Raw genomic sequence first — 18290 nt, 5'->3', positions numbered from 1 at the left:
CAGGGAAGCCCCTCAGTTTGAATCTTAACAAATCAGTCAGAAGCCTCAGGTGAAAGATGGAGTCTCTCGGTGCTGGGCATGGCCTGTGCAAAGGCCCAGGGGCCAGCGCCTGCAGGGAAATTGGCAGGGAGTACAGGCAGGCCAGTGGCAAGGGGCATTGGTGTCGTGCAAGGAGTTCAGACATCATCTGTGCCCAGACATGGAGTCTCTGCTGCTTTTTGTTTTTCTAACCAACAGAACCCATTAAAAAAAAAAGTTTATTTTCATTTATTTATTTGGCTGTGCCCTGTAGATCTTTACTGTAGCATGTAGTTGCAGCACAGACTTTTTAGTTGCGGTTTGTGGGATCTAGTTCCCCGACCAGGGATTGAACCCCGGCCCCCCGCCTTAGGAGCACAGAGTCTTAGCAATTGGACCAGCAGGGAAGTCCCGAGGACCCACTTTTAAAAGTGAAATCTTGTGCACAACCTTAATAAGAGAAACAAAGAAGTGAGATTCCTTTTAGCGTAAATGTCGATGATGAGATGAACAGCATTTGCTTCCTGTAAACCCGGTGGAGCTATTTCGATGGCCTAAGCATTGGTGGGCACTGGTGCTGACGTCGTGCGTGGCCCTGTTGGCCTCAACGCCCATTGTCTGCACGGGCCTTGTGCAGCATCAGGAACTTCCTGCTTCTCACAGAGAAGTGGTTCCACGTGGCAGCTCTGAACACCAGTCTGTTTGCAGCCATGGGGGTTTGTGGGTCTTTCACAGGTTCCGTGGGGTCCAAACATGTCAGGGGCAAGAAAGATCATTAGAGGGAAGGCCAGGTGGTATCTGTTGTGTTGATGGGAATTGAGCAGAGACGTTAGACGAACTTAACCGAGGTCATAGCGAAGGGCTGCAGGTTGATTTGGAGAACGCGTGAGTGGGGAGGTACAGCTCAGCCTTCTCCAGCCACAGCTCAGGAGTCAGTTGGAAATGCAGCCGCCTGGGCCTCCACTCCAGGTTCTGCCTGGCACCGGCTTTCCCAGCGAGCACCCTGGCAACAGGGACCATCCATTTCTTCAAGAGGAGCTGGCAGTGTGAATTTCTGTGTGAGTTATTCTGATTTTAGAACATTGGCTCAGATTTTTTTAATTTATTTAATTTATTTTTGGCCGCCCCGGCTCCTCGTTGCTATTCGGGCTTTCTTGAGTTGCAGTGAGCGGGAGCTGCTCTTGGTTATGGTGCAGGGGCTTCTCATTGCAGTGGCCTCTCTCATTGCGGAGCACGGGCTTCAGGGCACTGGGGCCTCAGTAGCTGTGACCCGCGGGCTTCGTTGCCCCGCGGCATGTGGGATCTTCCTGGGCCAGGGGTTGGACCTGTGCTCCCTGTATTGGGACGCAGATTCTTAACCACTGGACCGCCAGGGAAGTCTGGGTTTGAATTTTTTTAAGACATTGTGAGGCCAAAGTGGCTCTAGAGTAAATTTAGCCACGTTACTTTTTTTTTTTTTTAATCTGTTGAGCTTTGATTCAGACCTTAGCTGTGACCCCTTCCCTTCAGAGCCCTTTGGCTCACCACCCTGAACCTTGGGGTTCTAATCCCTAAAATGGCTATAAAGCTGGTGGTGCCGACCCAATTAAACGTGGTTCACTGAGGTCACTGATTGTAGCACAGCGCTTGCCTCAGGTCAGTGCAGGGGAGTGGGTTTCCTTACACAGCTTCGTACGTGTGTCGTGTGCCTGGACAGGCACAGCCAGCTCTGCCCTGACGTCCCGAGTGACCACACTCTGCACATACGCCCCAGCCACAGGGCATGTGGGGAAATGAGGTCAGGGCACGACACTCAAACACTGTGTCAGCCACACACTAACAAAAAAAAAGGTACTGGGCCTTTTCTGGTGGTCCCGGGGTTGAGCGTCTGCCTGCCAATGCAGGGGGCACAGGCTCAACCCCTGGTCCAGGAAGATCTCACAGGCCTCAGGGCAGATAAGCCCGGGTGCCACACCTGCTGAGCCCACACGCCTTAGAAGGCTGCGTGGTCCACAGCAAGGGAAGCCACTGCCAAGGAAAGCCCGAGCACCGCGACTGGAGAGGGGCCCTGCCCACAGAAGCTAGAGAAAGCCCAAGAGGGGCCCTGCCCACAGAAGCTAGAGAAAGCCCAAGAGGGGCCCTGCCCACAGAAGCTAGAGAAAGCCCAAGAGGGGCCCTGCCCGCAGAAGCTAGAGAAAGCCCAAGAGGGGCCCTGCCCACAGAAGCTAGAGAAAGCCCAAGAGGGGCCCTGCCCGCAGAAGCTAGAGAAAGCCTGTGCGCAGCTACGGAGACCACAGCCCAAAACGTGCATAGACAGGCACCCACTAGAAGCCGGTAGCACCACTGTGCACTCATCAGGTGGCTAAGCATGAGGTGAATATCGCAACACTTGACCTTGGAGAAGACCTGAGGTTCACCTGTGGACGTGGGTGGGGAAGGTTGCAGCCTGCAGGTCACTGTGAGGTACCAGGAGGAGGTTCCCTAAAATGCGATGGGAGGATGTCGCCCCAGATTGGAAGGGTGGCTCCTGACAGTTGAGGGAGGGTGTGTGCGCGTTGGGTGTCGTGTCCCACGTGGCCTGGCTCAGCTGGTATACTTCTCCACATTCACCCCTTGTTACTCCTGGACAAAATCCTGTCTTATTAGCAAGTGCAGAGTCCACACCACGCTCAGATCATTCTTCAGTATTTGTCCCAAACAGATGTCTGTTTAAAACAGGCCTTGGAGCATAGCTGACTCTTTCTGTGAGAAAATTTGCAGGAGGTGCATCCCTGCGAGAGATTGTGCCCCTGTCACATGATTGTAGATGGTGCCAGGCTTTCTTCTGCCAGGGGCACTGGGCTTTCTTTCCGCCTTGTAATGAGAGCACCCAGCTCCCCACAGCCTGCACAGAGATCACCATCACTTGCCCAATCTGATGAGCAAAAATGCGGTCACCGTGTTGTGGGCGCTCAGTCGTGTCCGACTCTTGGTGACCCCATGGACTGTAGCCCACCAGGCGCCTCTGTCCGTAGAATTCTCCAGGCAGGAATACTGAGGTTGGGTTGCCATTTCCTCCTCCAGGGAATCTTCCCCACCCAGGTGTTGAACCCTAGCCTCTTGAGTCTCCAGCATTAGCAGGCAGGTTCTTTACCATGGAGCCGCCTGCTGTGATGCTGTTTTAAATTGTCAGACATCACTTAGTCTGATCACTGTTTTATCTGCATAGGAATAATTTTTATTTGTTCTCTGAGCTGAGTGATCTTTGCCTGTTTTTTCATTTGGTCTTCAAGTGTCCCGGGAACTTGGGGCAGGGTAGGGTGGAGGCAGTTTTTTCTCCCTCCTAACTAGGTGCTCTGTGTGCCAGGATTTGGAAAGTGCCTCTGCTCGAGGGGTGAGGCGGGCCGAGAGGGGCGGGGTGAGGCGGGCCGAGAGGGGCAGCCGGGCCGAGAGGGGCAGCTGGGCCGAGAGGGGCAGCCGGGCCGGGGGCTCCCATTCCTTGTCCCTCCCCTTTGCAGCTCCGGGGGTGGGGGGACGTCGACGCCTTGGCGCGCTGCTTGCTCCATCATGTTCCGGCTGAAAGGTGATAGGGACTAACTTTTTTTTTAATTCACTCTTCCTGTTTTTTCTGGCTACTGGGTTTTTTTTGTTTTTTTAGTTTTTGCTTTAACTGAAGGATAATCGCTTTACAGAATTTTGTTGTTTTCTGCCGAGTGTCAACACGAGTCAGCCATAGGTATATATACATCCCCTCCCCTCCCTCGTGACCCGCTCTCCCATCCGGGTTTTCGATGCTGTGCCCAGGCTTTCTCCAGTTGTGTGAGCGGAGGCTGCTCTCTAAAGGCGGTGGCTGGCTTCTCATCGTGGTGGCTCCTCTTGTTCCGGAGCATAGTTCCAGCTTCAGTGGTGTGGCGCACAGACCTCATGTAGGGTCTTCCAGGTCCGGGATCGAAGCCGGCTCCTGCGGTGGCAGGCAGGTTCTTTCCACAGCGCCAGCAGGGAAGTCCAAGGACTGACTTCTGACGGCCGATTTGTGTTCTCCTCACCTCCTCCTGCCCTCCCAACCTGCGACCCCTCTGGTCTTCATCTTGTTGTCTTAAGCTCCAGGTCAAGCCATCTCCCTTCTGGGGCCTTGGTGACCCTGGGAGAGCAAGTCCCTTAACGTGCAGGCCCTTCCTGTCCTTCACCCTCTGCCCCTTCCAGACGCAGCGCTAGCTCATTTCCCCTGTCCAGCAGGACAAGTCCCCTTGCTCTTGGGAGCACCGTGGGTTCGCCGTTGACCTTGCCTTTCCCCAGCCTCTGCTCAGCAGTGCTGCTCGAGGGCTGGGGCAGGGTCTTTCCCTGGCCTTGCCTCTCCCACATTGCCTCCACGCTCCCAGCTCTGACCCCATCCATGGCTGGGGCTCAGGCCAGGTTGTGCAGCAGGGTCAAGATGCAAGCACACGGGGCTGTTCTCCAGAGCCAGTGGGAGGGGAGTGGTTGGAGGGTGACCCAAGGTGTCAGCTGAGCAGCGGGCTGGGCCCCTCTCTCCTGGTGGCAGCAGTCAGGGGCTCTGCTTTTGTGAATCGTCCCTCTCTCCTCCACAGCAGGATGCCTGAACGTCCCAGCCTAGGGTGTCTCCGGGTTCCTTGGCTGACCACTTGTTTTCCTTTTCCTGAAAATCGACAGAAGGAGCAGCTAAGCACGAAGGGCCGTCCCTTCCGAGGCATGTCTGAAGAGGAGGTGTTTACCGAGGTGGCCAACCTCTTCCGCGGCCAGGAGGACCTGCTCTCCGAGTTTGGACAGTTCCTGCCTGAAGCCAAGCGGTCCCTGGTGAGTACAGAGCACCCACCCCAGTCTGGGGCCACGTTATCAGCCAGAACCCCACACCTCAGCACAGCCTTCAGGCCAGGCCAGGTTTATCCACTCCCCAGAGACACTGGCTTTCCCCCGAAGCCACACCCAGTGCAGCCACCCATGGGCCCTGAGTGCAGGCTTCCCACCCTCACTGACCTGGAGCAGGTCCTCCAGAGGGCTTCTCTGGACCGAGAGCAGCGGGTGCTGAGGGTGGTTTGGGGGGCAGAGCGTCTTCCAATGGAGACCTGCCCATAACCGGGGCCTGTGGTGCAGGAGGGGTCAGGCTCACTGCCTGCCTGTGTGGAGGGACAGGGGACGTGGGCTGAGGCTCAGCAGTGCCTGGGGCGGGCCATAGACCTGGGAGCGGAAGAGGGGCCTGGGACGGGGAGTTGGGGAGCGCAGACTGCGCTGTCAGCCTTTCTCTCTCTGTTGTGGCCTGAGGCCTGCCAGGCTGCCTTTTCCATTTCCTCCTCCTCTTTTCTTTTCTTGCGAACGTAAGAGCTTTCAGGAAAAAATTGAAGGAAAGTTCACGTAACGTAACGTTCACCATTTTAAAATGTACGATTCAGTAGTGTTCAGGGTATTCGTGGTGTTGTGCAGCCATCACCTGTGCCTGGTTGCAGAACATTCCCAGCTTCCCAGAGGGAAACGTGGTCCCCGTCAACAGTCGCTCCCCATCCTCTCCTCCTGAGACTCTGGCAGCCACCAGTCTGCTTTCTGTCTGTGTGGATTCGCCTGTTCTGGACATTTCATGTATTGATAGGTGGGCTCATACGACACGGGGCCTTTGGTTGGCACGTGGCTTCTTTCCACTTAGCATCATGATTTTGGGCTTCATCCGTGATGTGTCAGAACTTCATCGCTTCTATGGCCGAATAATAATTCCATTGTGTGGGTGGATCACAGTTTGTTTATCTGTCACCCGTTGATGGACACTGGAGTTGTTGCCACCTTTTGGTCACTGTGAATAGTGCTGCTGTGAACACAAGGTTTTGCTTGAACACATGTATTTGGTTCTTTGTCTATACCTGCCGCTGCTGCTGCTGAGTCGCTTCAGTCGTGTCCGACTCTGTGCGACCCCATAGACGGCAGCCCACCAGGCTCCCCCGTCCATGGGATTCTCCAGGCAAGAACACTGGAGCGGGTTGCGATTTCCTTCTCCAATGCATGAAAGTGAAAAGTGATAGTGAAGTCGCTCAGTCGTGTCCGACTCTTCGCGACCCCAAGGACTGCAGCCCATCAGGCTCCTCTGTCCATGGGATTCTCCAGGCAAGAGCACTGGCGTGGGGTGCCATTGTCTGTACCTAGGAGTGAAACTGCTGAGTCATACGGTATGTTTAACTTTTGAGAAACTGCCAGATTGCTTTCCACAGTGGCTGGACCATTTTCCGTTCTCACTGACAGTATACTCGGGTTTCAGTTTCCACATTATCACCAATGCTCAAGATTTCCCTTTTTTAAAAAAAAAAAAACTCTTTGAGTTGGCATGAAATGGTATCTCGTTATAATTGTGATTTGTGTTTGGCTGCTGACTCATGATACTGAGCATTTCATGTGCTTACTGGCCATCTGTTTACCTTTGGAGAACTGTCTTTTCAAGTATTTTGCAGTCTTCCGTTTGTCTCCTGGTTGTTGGGTTTTAAGGGTTCTTTATATACTCCTATCATCAGGCCGTTACCAAATATTTTCTCTCTATTCTGTAGGCTGTCTTTTCACGCTGTTAGTGTCCTTTGGTCAAGTCCTGTTACCTATTTTTTCCCTTTTGTCGCCCATGCTTTCACTGTCAAATCTAAGAATCTGTTGCTAATTCTGAGGTCATGAAGGTTTACCTTGTAAGTTTCCTTCTAATACTCGTATAGTTTTGGCTCTATACTGGATCGGGTCGACAATCCAGTTTGAGTTAACGTTTGTATATGGTGTGAGGTAGGGGTCCAGTCTGGTTTGTCGAGGGAATTGTTCTCCTTCCATTGTAGAGTCTTGGCACTCTCGTCAGAAATCAGATGGCCAGCATTACGGGTTTATTTCTGGACTCTGAGTTCTCATCCGTTGATCTCCTCGTCTGTCTTGGCCAGCACCACATCATCTTGGTTACCGTAGCTTTGTAGTAAGTTTAAAATCAGGAAGTGTGAGTCCCCCGATTTGGTTCTTTTTCAGGATTGTTTTGACAAGTCAGGGCCCATTGCAGTTCTATATGAATTTAAAGATTGGATTTTCCCTTCTAGCAAAAAAGACCATTGGGAGTTTGAAAGTGATGGCATTGAATCTTCCAACTGTTTGGGGGAGTATTGCCATCCTAACAAGATTAAGTCCTCTACCTAACAAATAGGCGGCATTTCTCCCTTTATTTAAATGTTTAATTTCTCTCCGCAGTGTTTCATAGTTTTTTTTCCACTGTGTAAGTCTTGACCCCTTTGATTAAATTTATTTCCAGACACTTTATCCTTTTTGTTGTCATGGAATTTTTTCTGTATGTAACTTGATTGATTGATTGATTGATTTTGTCTGTGCCGGGTCCTCTCGCTGCTCGGGCTTTTCTCTAGATGTGGAGAGTGGGGGCAGCTCTGGTTGTGGTGCAGGGCTTCTCGTGGTGGTGGCTTCCCCTGTGGAGCACAGGCTTAGGCATACCGGCCTCGGTAGTTACGGCGTGTGGCCGCCGTAGTTTGGACTTCCTGGCTCCAGAGCACAGGCTTAGTAGTGGTGGTGCATGGCCAGAGCTGCTCCGAGGCATGTTGGGTCTTCCCGGATCAGGGAAGTCCTGCAGTTGCTCTCTTAATTTTGCTTCTGGATTATTCATTGCTCATACGTAGAGACAGCACTACTCTTTTGTATTGATTCTGTGTGCTGCAACTTTGCTGAACCCGTTTGTTTGCTTTGGTAGTTTTCGTGGATTCCCTAGGATTTGCTAACAATATAGTTTTTCCAGTTTGTGTGCCTTTTGTTTCCTTTTTTGGCCCAGTTGCTCTGACAGAACTTCCCGTATTGTGTGGGTTAGAAGTGGTGAGCGCAGGTGTCTATGTCTCACTCCTGATCTTAGAGGAGAAGCTTCGGTCTTTCACGAGTGTGATTGATGTGAGCTGGGGGCTCTTCGTAAGCAGCCTGAGGTTGAGGAAGCCCCCTCTATTCAAAGGCTGATGCGCGTTCCATTTCCTCTCTTCGCTTTCTCTTTGCCCTTGAACAGCACCTTGGGGGTGAGCACACCAGCGTCCCCCTGCCACCCTCCTGCGTCACCACCACCTCTCCCGGGTCTGCTTCTAGAGGGAGGGTGCGGTGGGGCACGGGGCTGCAGGGCAGCAGGTCTCTCAGGAAGGGCCTCACAGGCAACAGCAGTCTGAGTTTGGATGCCATGCAAGACTCTTGGTTGATGAGGTGGCCTTCGGGTGTGCAACCTGGGGCCCATCCCCATGTTACTGTCTCCAGGACACAGGGCACCATCCCTAAGGGTAGAGTTTCCACGCAGAAACACTTCCTGACTGAGCCGGAGAAGCTGGCTCTGTGGTACGGAGAGTTCTGTGCCCGTCGGTGGGGCTGACGTCAAGTCCGGGAGCTGTGGCCAGTCCTGCCCACCCTCTTGGAGTCTCGGGTGTCCTGGGGGGCTGGACTGAGCCCAGGGAGCACGCGCCCGGACCTCCTTGGGCTCTGGGTGCTGCAGGGGGCCTTGAGCTGGCCATGTCACCTCCCAGGCTTCATTGCCTTCTCTCTTATGTGGAACTGACTACCCCTCCTGCTTAGGCCGGGACTGAAGTATTGTCCTTCAAGTGCTTCTTGCAGGACCCAGCTTATACTCAGTGCTTTGGAAAGAGCCGCTATGGTTGTGCTGGAAAATCCAGCCTAGAATCCAGGCTGGTCGTCCCATCTCCTGCACCAGCCTGCTGCCTGGCCTGCTGGAAGCCCTTGGGGAATGCCTGGGCGGGTGGGGGAAATAAAACCCCTGTCTGGGTCCAGGGACGGAGAAGTCACATGTACACTGGGCCTCTCAGCCCGGCTGCCTCTTTACGGCCCTACCCTCGAGTCTGATTTGTCTTTAAGCCCACTGTCTGCCGCATGTATCTCGCTGAACTTCAGAATCCCGACTTGTTTTTTTCTCCATGTTCCCAAATAATGCCCTTCGCCGTCGCAGCTTCATTGCCATCTTCCTTCTCTGTGCATGCTCCTGCTCATCAGAGACCTCCCTAAATGGCTCATGACCGACCCTCCTAACTGGCTCCCAGAGCCACGTGGCCGAGGAGCAGAGGGATCTCGGCACCTCCTTCCCACTGCGTACCCTTCTTCTGTTGGCTCAGCCCAAGGTTGTGGGCACTTGGGCCTGTGTCCCAGGAACTCGAGCTGCATCGTGTCCCCTGCTTTGAAGCCTTTGCTGCTCCCTTGTACACTTGGTGCGTAGTCTTTGGGTCTGATCCTCTTGGACCTGGGTCTGGAATCTGAGCTCTGAGCCTGGTGTTGGCAGTTCTCTTCCTGAGCCGTTCCTGCAGGGATGTGTGCCCGGTGGCACCCTCCAGCGGCCTTCCCAGAGCCATCGCTGTCAGCGCCGTGTGGTCCAGGGGCAGCGCACCCTGCGGCTTCAGGAAGCAAAGGCCTACCTGAGTCCCTGGCCGTCTCTCACCATTCTGGAGGACATGCCCTGCTCAGGGAGCCTCGAGAGCGTAGCCCCCACTTAGAGAGGAGGTGGGGGGTGCAGCACCTAGAGTAGGGCTCTGAGTTACGTACGTGGCCCATGTCTCGCTTTGTCCCCTCCTCTCTGCAGGAGCCTGGCAGGTCACCTCCTCCTCCCTCAGCTCCCTCATCTAAATGTGCTGAGAATGTCTGTCCCTAGGCCAGTTGGAAGCTTCCTAAGCAAAGTGTCTGGCCCTGGTGAGCCCAGGGCTGCAAAGCAGGGTCCTGCCTTGGTGGAGCGGCCATGAGACCTGCTTCAGGGGTGGGTGGGGAGCCCTGTCTACTGGAGTTGTGGGGACGGTGCACAGCAGATGCTTGGTGACTGGTTACACTGGCCGTCTCCGCAGCTCGCATGAAGTCTGCAGGCCTTGGTTCCTGAGTTATCATGTTGTGTCTCTCTGTGAGGGGTGAGTAGAGCCCCTTGTTCTCTCAAGACTTTGGTCACAGCACCCCCTGGCGGACACAACTTGGCATTTACCGAGCTGGACTCGGACAAAGCCCACGCTGGAAAGAAAAGCATCTCCCTCAGAAAAGCACCTACTCAGTTTCTTTAAATGATATTTGTTATCAATCCAGCAGTGTGTACATTGGACTATTAGAGCTGTTAGTGCTTTTTAAAAGATATCATCAACTTTTAAAAATTATTAAAATACTCGTACGTATATATAATTCATCTTATAAAGTGAGCTTACATCTATGTTTCCACTAAAACAGCAAGAGAAAGAAATCAAAAGTAAAATTGGATATTGTCCTAATTAAACTCGACTATTTGGCCTAGATCAGGGCTTAGCAGTTTTTCTGTTAGGAGCCAGACAGTGAGTGTCTTAGGATTTGCAGACCGCACAGTCTCTGTGGCAAAGGCGCAGCTCTGCTGTGGTGGCGGGAAAGCAACCACAGGCCTTCCATCGGTTAGTGGGTGTGGCTGTGTGCCAGTAAAACTTTATGGACAAACAGGAACTGAGCCAGCCCCTGCCTAAATGGTTTCTGGGGGCCTTCTGCCTCAGGCATTTGCACATTGGGACATTTAACTGAAACATAAGAACTGTCTGAACTGTTGGGGGAAGATTGGTGATACTGAGCTTGCTTTCCAGCTGGGTGATCTTAGCTGGGTGAGCAGTGGGTATCCCCCTCACTCCCCATTGCACCCACCCCTGCCACCAAGTCCTACTCAGCATGCCATTCTGTCCCCCCTCTAAGAAGCAGTGTTTGCACCAGTTCTGGGGTCTACGGCAGACACCAGTTGAGGATTTTTTTACTTTAGGTTCTTTGGAGTAGTCTTGAATCTTTGGATAACTACTCCTCCAAAGAAATTTAATCCCCTAAGGGACAAGGACAGACTTTATTGGACAGGGACAGGCTTTGCGACCCCATGGACTATAGCACCTCTGTCCTCCACTGTATCCCAGAGTTTGCTCAAATTCATGTCCATTGAGTCAGTGATGCCTCCAACCGTCTCATCCTCTGCCGCCCCCTTCTCCTTTTGCTTTCAATCTTTCCCAGCATCAGGGAGTTTTCCAGTGAGTCAGCTCTTTGCATCAGGCAGCCAGAGTACTCGAGATTCAGCTTTAGCATTAGTCCTTCCAATGAGTATTCAGAGTTGATTTCCTTTAGGATTGACTGGTTTCATCTCCTTGCTGTCCAAGGGACTGTCAAGAGTCTTCTCCAGCACCACAGTTCGAAAGCATCAATTCTTCAGTGCTCAGCCTTCTTTATGATCTAACTCTCACATCTGTACATGACTGCTGGAAAAACTATAGCTTTGACTATATCCATAGTTAAGTAATAGATCTTTATCATTGTAATTATTTATATAAAAATAGTGCATGCTCATGAAAAAAAAGCGTTAATGAGAGCATCAGCTATGAAAAGTAAATTTCCCTCCTTCTTGCCTGTTTCCCAGTCATCCCTCAGAGGTAAACTTACAAATGTCTTATATATCTTTCCAGAAACCTCTGAGTGCAAACAAATGTTTATCCTTAAAAAAAAATGGCATCCTGTTTGTTCGGGCATTCCCCTAAGGGTTTTTTCCTGTTTAGAATAACAGTGTATCAGATATGCCTGTCCCTAGCAGCAACACAGAGCTGACTCATAGCTGACGTTTGCCTCTGTTTTGTTTGAAGGCAGCACGATTTATCCACCCAGCCCACCCTTCGTGTGGTGTCTCTGCATAAAGGCCCCATGGTGGGGCGGGGGTGAAGGCCCTGGGCCTCTGCATCCCAGCCCCGCAAAAGAGCTACCATCTGTCCACCTTCTCCCTTGCCTGCTTGGACTTCCATACAGATAACAAACACTGACTAGATTCTTCTAGAACCATTCTTCATAAATATTGCCAGCACCCTGACCTGCTAATCAGTGCTTGGTGCAGAGAACCAGCAGTGAGCGTCCCCCACACCGCCCATTATGACATTGCCTCTAGGATGCATTTTCTCATTCATAGGAAAGAACACAGACTTGGCTGGAAGGCCCCCAAGTGACCTGGCAGCTGTCAGCAGCTTCCTCTTGCTGCAAGGGCTCTGCATACACTAATCTCACCTAAATGCTTTTCCTTCTGCAGTTCACCCAGACACACAGGCAGACACCCTGTCAGTGGTCTGCTGGGTGAGTCCCGCACCAAGGCCCCAGTTCAGTGTCTGCCTGCTGAGCCCTCCCTCACTTGTCAGGACCCTCATCCATCAAGGCCTTCCGTGAGCCTTCTCCCAGTCTCACAACATGCAGCTGTGGTGAGCTGGGTACACTGGTCTTCCTGCAGTAAACACGAGCGTCTTGAGAGCCAGGTTCGGCTCGCATTAGGACCAGGCCCCTGGCCCGTGGCAGACAGTGCTCACTGGGGTCGCGAGCTGGGTCGCAGGTGGTTCCCTGTGCTCAGGTACATTGAGAACCAGCCCTGATGGGTCCGCTGTGTCTCAGCGCCGATCACCTCCTGTGTTTGTGTCCTTAGTTCACAGGAAATGGGCCATGTGAAATGAGCAGTGTTCACAAGAGCGAGCATGAGAAGAATCTGGAGCACAGCAAAAAGCGCTCCCGGCCCTCCCTCCTCCGCCCGGTGTCTGCACCAGCAAAGGTAACCGCCCACCGCGCCTGGACGTGTGCACACTCCGCAGCCTGGCCTTCTCTGTGGATGGCCTGGGGAGCAGCTGCGGAGGCCCTCAGCAACAGGCTTCGGGCAGGAGGCTGAGTCCAGGCCCTAGTCCAGCGTGAAATTCACTGTCTGTGGGGGCGTGGGAAGACGGCTCAACTCTAAGGTGGCTGTTCATCTGTTCCCCTTGGCTTACAAGATTGTGCGAGATGTGGTGTCATCTTCCACGTAAACTGGATACACTGCTCAGCCTGCTGCTTTTCACCTTCACAGCTCTTTCATGGGCAGGACGCCCATGTCCAGTTGTGCAGGTTGGTCACTGCACAAGGTGCCCTGCTAAGGGGTGAGAGGTTCTGAGGTTCCTCTCCTGTTGTGCTCCTCATGTGTGATGGTGATTTTCTTACTCCATCATCCCTTGTGTAACTGCTAGTTGGCTTTCTACTGGAAGGGAGAGCTTTTTCTCCATCTCCGTTTATTTAATGTGTGTCTTTATGGACTCGGGTTATAATCTGTTACTGTCATGTTCTTTTGGGTTTTTTTCTGTCTTGTTTTGCTCTGTTTTTCTGGGCTGCGCCTTGCAGCATGCAGAATCTTAGTTGCCAGACCGGACGTCGAGCCCACGCCCCTTGCGGTGGAGGCGCAGTATGATCTGTGACTATCGTTGTCTGTCTTGACTCTAAACTGCCTCAGATTTGGCCAGTGGGGCCCCTTTAGGTTGGCTCTTGTGTCCTTTTGACACATGCTTATCATTCTTCAGGCGTTTGGGAGATGGTTTGGTAATATCCTCGATGTCTCAGGAATGTGGCCAAGTTCAGGTCCAAGTCCAGCCTAAAGAGAACGATCTTCACAGCGATTTGAAACCCAGATTTCCCCAGGATCTTCTCATCGCCATCCCCCCGCGCCCCCAGACACAGTCACAGCCCATGGGAGGAGCAGGCAGGAGAAGACGTTTCTGATGCTATATCTAAGGGCATGACTCCCTTGCTATTCCTACTCTGATGCCCCTGCCTGATAGCAAAAGCGCTCAACCGCTGAGATTTAGATCCCAGATTGTGGGCAGGGCGGTTGTGTGACTTCCACTCTGCACTTGGTCCTGGAGGCCAAGGTGGGTGGTCCTGAGAAGTGCTTCCATGGGGGTGCTGGGCAGACCGCCAGCCAGCACCTGATGACGGTTCCTGCCGGGAAAGCTCCGTGTTGGCGATGTTGTGACTCTCACAGAGATGGACACGGGCCACCTGTGAGATGCACAGAGCGTCCGTGGCACGGACTCTCTCTCCGCAGAAGAAGATGAAACTCCGTGGTACCAAAGACCTGTCCATCGCCACCGTGGGCAAATACGGGACTCTGCAGGAGTTCTCTTTCTTTGACAAGGTAAGCGGCGAGACCAGTGACCTCTGGGGCTTTGCTGGTCCGGGCTGGCCTCTCCCAGCTCAGATCTGAGCAGTCAAAGTGAGGAGGGGGTGGCAGGGGGCCGGTGGCGGGCAGGGGGCAGGAGGTGGCGAAACACGCGGGAAAGCCTGAGCTCAGAGCCTGTGCTGCATCTGGGGACAGTCTGCCGGTCAGAAGCTGCATGGCTTCTCTGAAGCAGGGGCGGTCCAGGGGCTTCCTGCCCAGAGTCAGTGGGCAGACCAGGGAGCTGGCTCTGGGCACGTGCTGTCTGAGTGGAGAGCAGTGCCCTGCAGGCCACAGCCGCCCGCCAGGGCCTGTGCTTGTGGCTCCGTGTGCGCCTGGTGGGGTCAGGCCCGGTGGGCTCGGGAGCGGGTGCAGCCGGCGGGGCCCTGACCCCTCTCGCTGCAGGTGCGCCGGGTGCTGAAGAGCCAGGAGGTCTACGAGAACTTCCTCCGCTGCATCGCCCTCTTCAACCAGGAGCTGGTGTCCGGCTCTGAGCTCCTCCAGCTGGTCGGCCCGTTCCTAGGGTGAGTGGCGCTGCTCCCCTCTTGCGTTTTGTTCTGTAAATGCCTTTCACCCATCTTTTGGCTGTTGCATTTGGAAAACGGTATATCCGGTTTTTTCCGATTGTTTTAAGTTGGAATTGTTACGGACATCACGACAGATTCACCAGCAGTTGTAAAGAAAGAACACAGGGAACTTCTGGGGAGTGTTCCCCAACGGGAACAGTCAGTGTCATAACCAGGAGGCTGGCTTTCAGACAACCCACCCATCTTTCCATGTTCCCATGTTATGTGTGTGTATATGTACAGTCGTATCACCCGTGAAGGCTGGTGTGTCCACTGCCACTGCCCAGCTACGGAGCAGCTTCAGAACCACAAGGAAGCTGGTGTTGGCCTCTGATACGCAGATCCGTATCCCTCCTGTGCCCCAGGCCCCTGGCAACCCCTCAAACCGGCGCTTCTTCTCTAACGCGTACGTGGCGAGAGAACCACGTAGAGTCATACTGTGTTGTGTAACCTTTCAGGGTCAACTTTTTTCACTGAGCATTATTCCCTAGAGATTCATTATGATCTTTAAAATTCTATCAGAAATTCCCAGGAAGGATGAAATGACTGGTCAGCATCCCTGGTGCCCCAGGAGAAGTGCTGTTAGCAGATCACGACCCACTTCCATCCCATGCCGCTGCCCTGCGTGAGCCGCCCCAGGGCCCGGCAGCTTCTGAGGGGATGGCGCGGGTCTGGGGGCGCCGTGTGTGGGGAGGGGAGTGTGTTGGCTGCCATTGTGCTTCCTGCTCACCGGCGTGGTCATGCCCAGCCTGGGTCTGAGCCGCATCTGAGCCTGTTTCTGTGCTGTCAAAGGGATTATAAATACACCTATGCAGTTTTTCGAAAAGCTCCAAGTGGGCTTTGCATGAAGACTGTCAACATCTCAAACCTGGTGAGTTCTCACTACACATGACGAGCTTCTTTTGTCACAATGTGTATGAGTTAGTCGCTAAGTTGTGTCTGACTCTTTGTGACCCCATGAACTGTAGCCACTAGGTTCCTCTCTCCATGGAATGCTCCAGGCAAGAGTACTGGAGTGGGTAGCCATTCCCTTCTCCAGGGGAATCTTCCCGACCCAGGAATTGAACCCAGGTCACCACCTGCATTGCAGGTGGATTCTTTACCGTCTGAATCACCAGGGAAGCCTGCCTATTTAGGCCCCAAGACAACTGCAGGGGCCCCTGGGCTCTGGGGGCAGCTACCTGAGCCTTCCTAATAATTTAAAAAGCTTTTTAAACTTTTTTTGTTTTCAACGTAAGATAGAACCCAGGTCCAGGAAACTACGTACCTGAAGAATGGCTTGGTAAAATCATTTTTAGGCCAGTTCCCTTGTACCCATAACCAGCGTCACAAATGGAACTTTGCCAACCTCCAGGAGCCCTCCACGCGCCATGTCAGTCATGCTCCCTCCCTCGGCTGAGGGGTGGCCGCCTCTCTGCACTGATTACGATGCAGCCAACCCAGGCCGACACCACCAGACACACAGCTCAGGCTCAGACTCGGAACACGAAGCTGGTCTGGGTTTTGTTTCTGGTCTGTCTATAGGCCTTTCTTCACGTCTGGGTTCTCCCTCCGGGTTTATTCTTTACCACGTCTGCACTGGCATCCCCGTGGCATGGGTGCACTTTGCCAAATGCATCTTCACGGCCCCCACATCCCTCTGTCCGTCAGGAGGCAGAGGTTTCCTCTCTCCTGTGGTTTATTCACTCACCGCAAGCTGCAGAAGAGAGCATATCAGCAACATCTGTTAGAGTGTCAGGGTCATGAGTTGCTTTCCTTTCGCATCAGGACCAGTTAGAAACGGAAAAGGGGAGCAGTTTTTTACAGCCTTCTGTGAACTCAAGAATGTAAGAGCATTCACTGCGTCTCAGTACATTTTACAGCTGAGGAAACTGACGCCTGAATGGATAGCTCTCTTTCCCCGGGGCAAGCTCTCATAAGAGGCACTGTGTGGTGGTGGGCGAGCTCAGGGGGATCAGGCCTGGAAGCCGGCCCTTCACTCCCCCTCTGTTCTCTAGACTTGGAAGCCAGCCCGTCACTCCCCCTCTGTTCTCTAGACTTGGAAGCCAGCCCCTCACTCACCCTCTGTTCTCTAGACCTGGAAGCCGGCCCTTCACTCATCACCCTCTGTTCTCTAGACCTGGAAGCCGGCCCTTCACTCATCACCCTCTGTTCTCTAGACCTGGCAGCCAGCTCGTCACTCCCCCTCTGTTCTCTAGACCTGGAAGCCGGCCCTTCACTCATCACCCTCTGTTCTCTAGACCTGGCAGCCAGCCCGTCACTCACCCTCTGTTCTCTAGACCTGAGTGTGGCTGCTGAGTTTCACGTCAGTGGCACCACACTGTCAGGCTGGGCTGCAGCCTTCTCCTTTTTGAAAACTCAGCAATTCTTAGACCCACACAATCATTTTTAGTGACTGCATAGTGTTCCTTCACTTGTATGTATCGTGAGTTTCTCCGCAGGGTCTGTTTTGATGGGCATTTGTCTCGGTTTCTCCCTGTGGTCAGTGCCGAGGTCACGCTCTGGGACTGGGATACTCAGAGGTCTAGTTCGAATCATCAGGAGGTGCTTCTCTGGAGGTTCTGAGAGTGCACACATCAGGCTGGTCCTTTCCGTCGGGTTAACTTTCTGGGCCTGCTGAAGATCTGTGAACACTCTGGAAAGCCGCCCAGAACGGAATGGCCGCATCACAGAAGTCTCAGCTAAAGTGTGGCTGGTCCTCTCGGGTGCTGGTCCAGTTTTACCCGTCTCTTTCTGGCCGTGCTGGCTCTTTGTCGCCGGGCGGGCCTTTCTCTGCTTGCAGGGCACAGGGCTGCTCTCCGGTTGTGGTGCTGAAGCTTCTCGTTACAGTGCCTGCTCTCCCTGCAGGGCACAGGCTCTAGGGCTGGCAGGCTTCGGGCGTTGCGGTGCGTGGCCACAGCAGTTACGGCTGGCATGCTCCGCGCAGCGGGCTCTTCCTAGCTTCAGGGACCGAAGCCATGTCTCCTGCGTTGGCAGGCAGGTCTGTACACACTGAGCCACCCAGGAGGCCCCCTGCTCGCCCACCTGGATCTGGCGCCCAGCTGAGGTGCTGCTTGTGCTGCGTCCCTCCCCCAGGCGGCCTCTCTGCACGTGTGAGCTGCTCTCTGGGTTTGCGCATCGCGGGCAGCCGTGGGCAGCGGTCCAGAGAGCTGCCCCCTAGTGAGTAGGGCTGCAGCTGGAGGTGCAGGGTCGCCGCCCTTCAGGGTGGTTTGCCCCGCCGTCACCTTGGACATCCTGTGCTCCCGTGTCGTTTCCTTGCCTGCACTTCCACTGGCCTGTGGGCTTTGCTTGTGAGCCGAGTTGAGGGTTGGGGAGGCGGTCCTTAAAGGTGGGCTACAGCAGATGGCCGTCTCGGAGCACACAGCCAAGGAAGGGAGACTGCCTGACTTAGTCACGGGGCAGAGTCACCACGCCGGCTGTCAGCATGCCTGCACCCTTTCTGTAGAATTTGATACTCATTGAAACAAGCCAGATGACGCTGGGGGTCAGTTGCCTTAAAATCTTCCTGTCGACATGCACGACCGTTCTGTTAGGATTCCTGAGAGTTTGCCAGGGAGAGGGTCTTTCTCAGGAGGGAGCGGGGAAGCAGACTTTTTCTGGCAAGGACCAAGGGTCACGGCCACCCAGCTTCTGACACCATCATCCAGAAGCAAATACGCACAAGGACATACTCAGCGAATGGATGTGGCTGTCCACTGGTGAAACTGTCTACAGATAGGCCTGGCAGGTTGACCAGTGTGCCAGCCCCTGGCCTGGTGCTCAGCCCCTTCCGGTCCAGGAACATCGCCGACTGC

General features: G+C 53.8%; 1 protein-coding gene across 1 annotated transcript in view; it reads left to right on the top strand.

Moving 5' to 3' along the window:
- Positions 1-18290, top strand: part of SIN3B (SIN3 transcription regulator family member B) — a 44121-nt gene that overhangs the window by 10301 nt on the left and 15530 nt on the right. The window contains exons 5-8 of the mRNA XM_068979752.1: positions 4645-4788; positions 12401-12523; positions 13820-13909; positions 14336-14454. Of these exons, the coding sequence (XP_068835853.1) occupies positions 4645-4788; positions 12401-12523; positions 13820-13909; positions 14336-14454 (476 nt within the window). The remainder of the gene's footprint in view (positions 1-4644; positions 4789-12400; positions 12524-13819; positions 13910-14335; positions 14455-18290) is intronic.

The sequence above is a fragment of the Capricornis sumatraensis genome, chromosome 9 (assembly GCF_032405125.1).
Source record: "Capricornis sumatraensis isolate serow.1 chromosome 9, serow.2, whole genome shotgun sequence".
NCBI lineage: Eukaryota > Metazoa > Chordata > Mammalia > Artiodactyla > Bovidae > Capricornis > Capricornis sumatraensis.
Note: the sequence above shows the minus strand (reverse complement) of the source record. Positions and strands in the feature narration are given on the sequence as shown.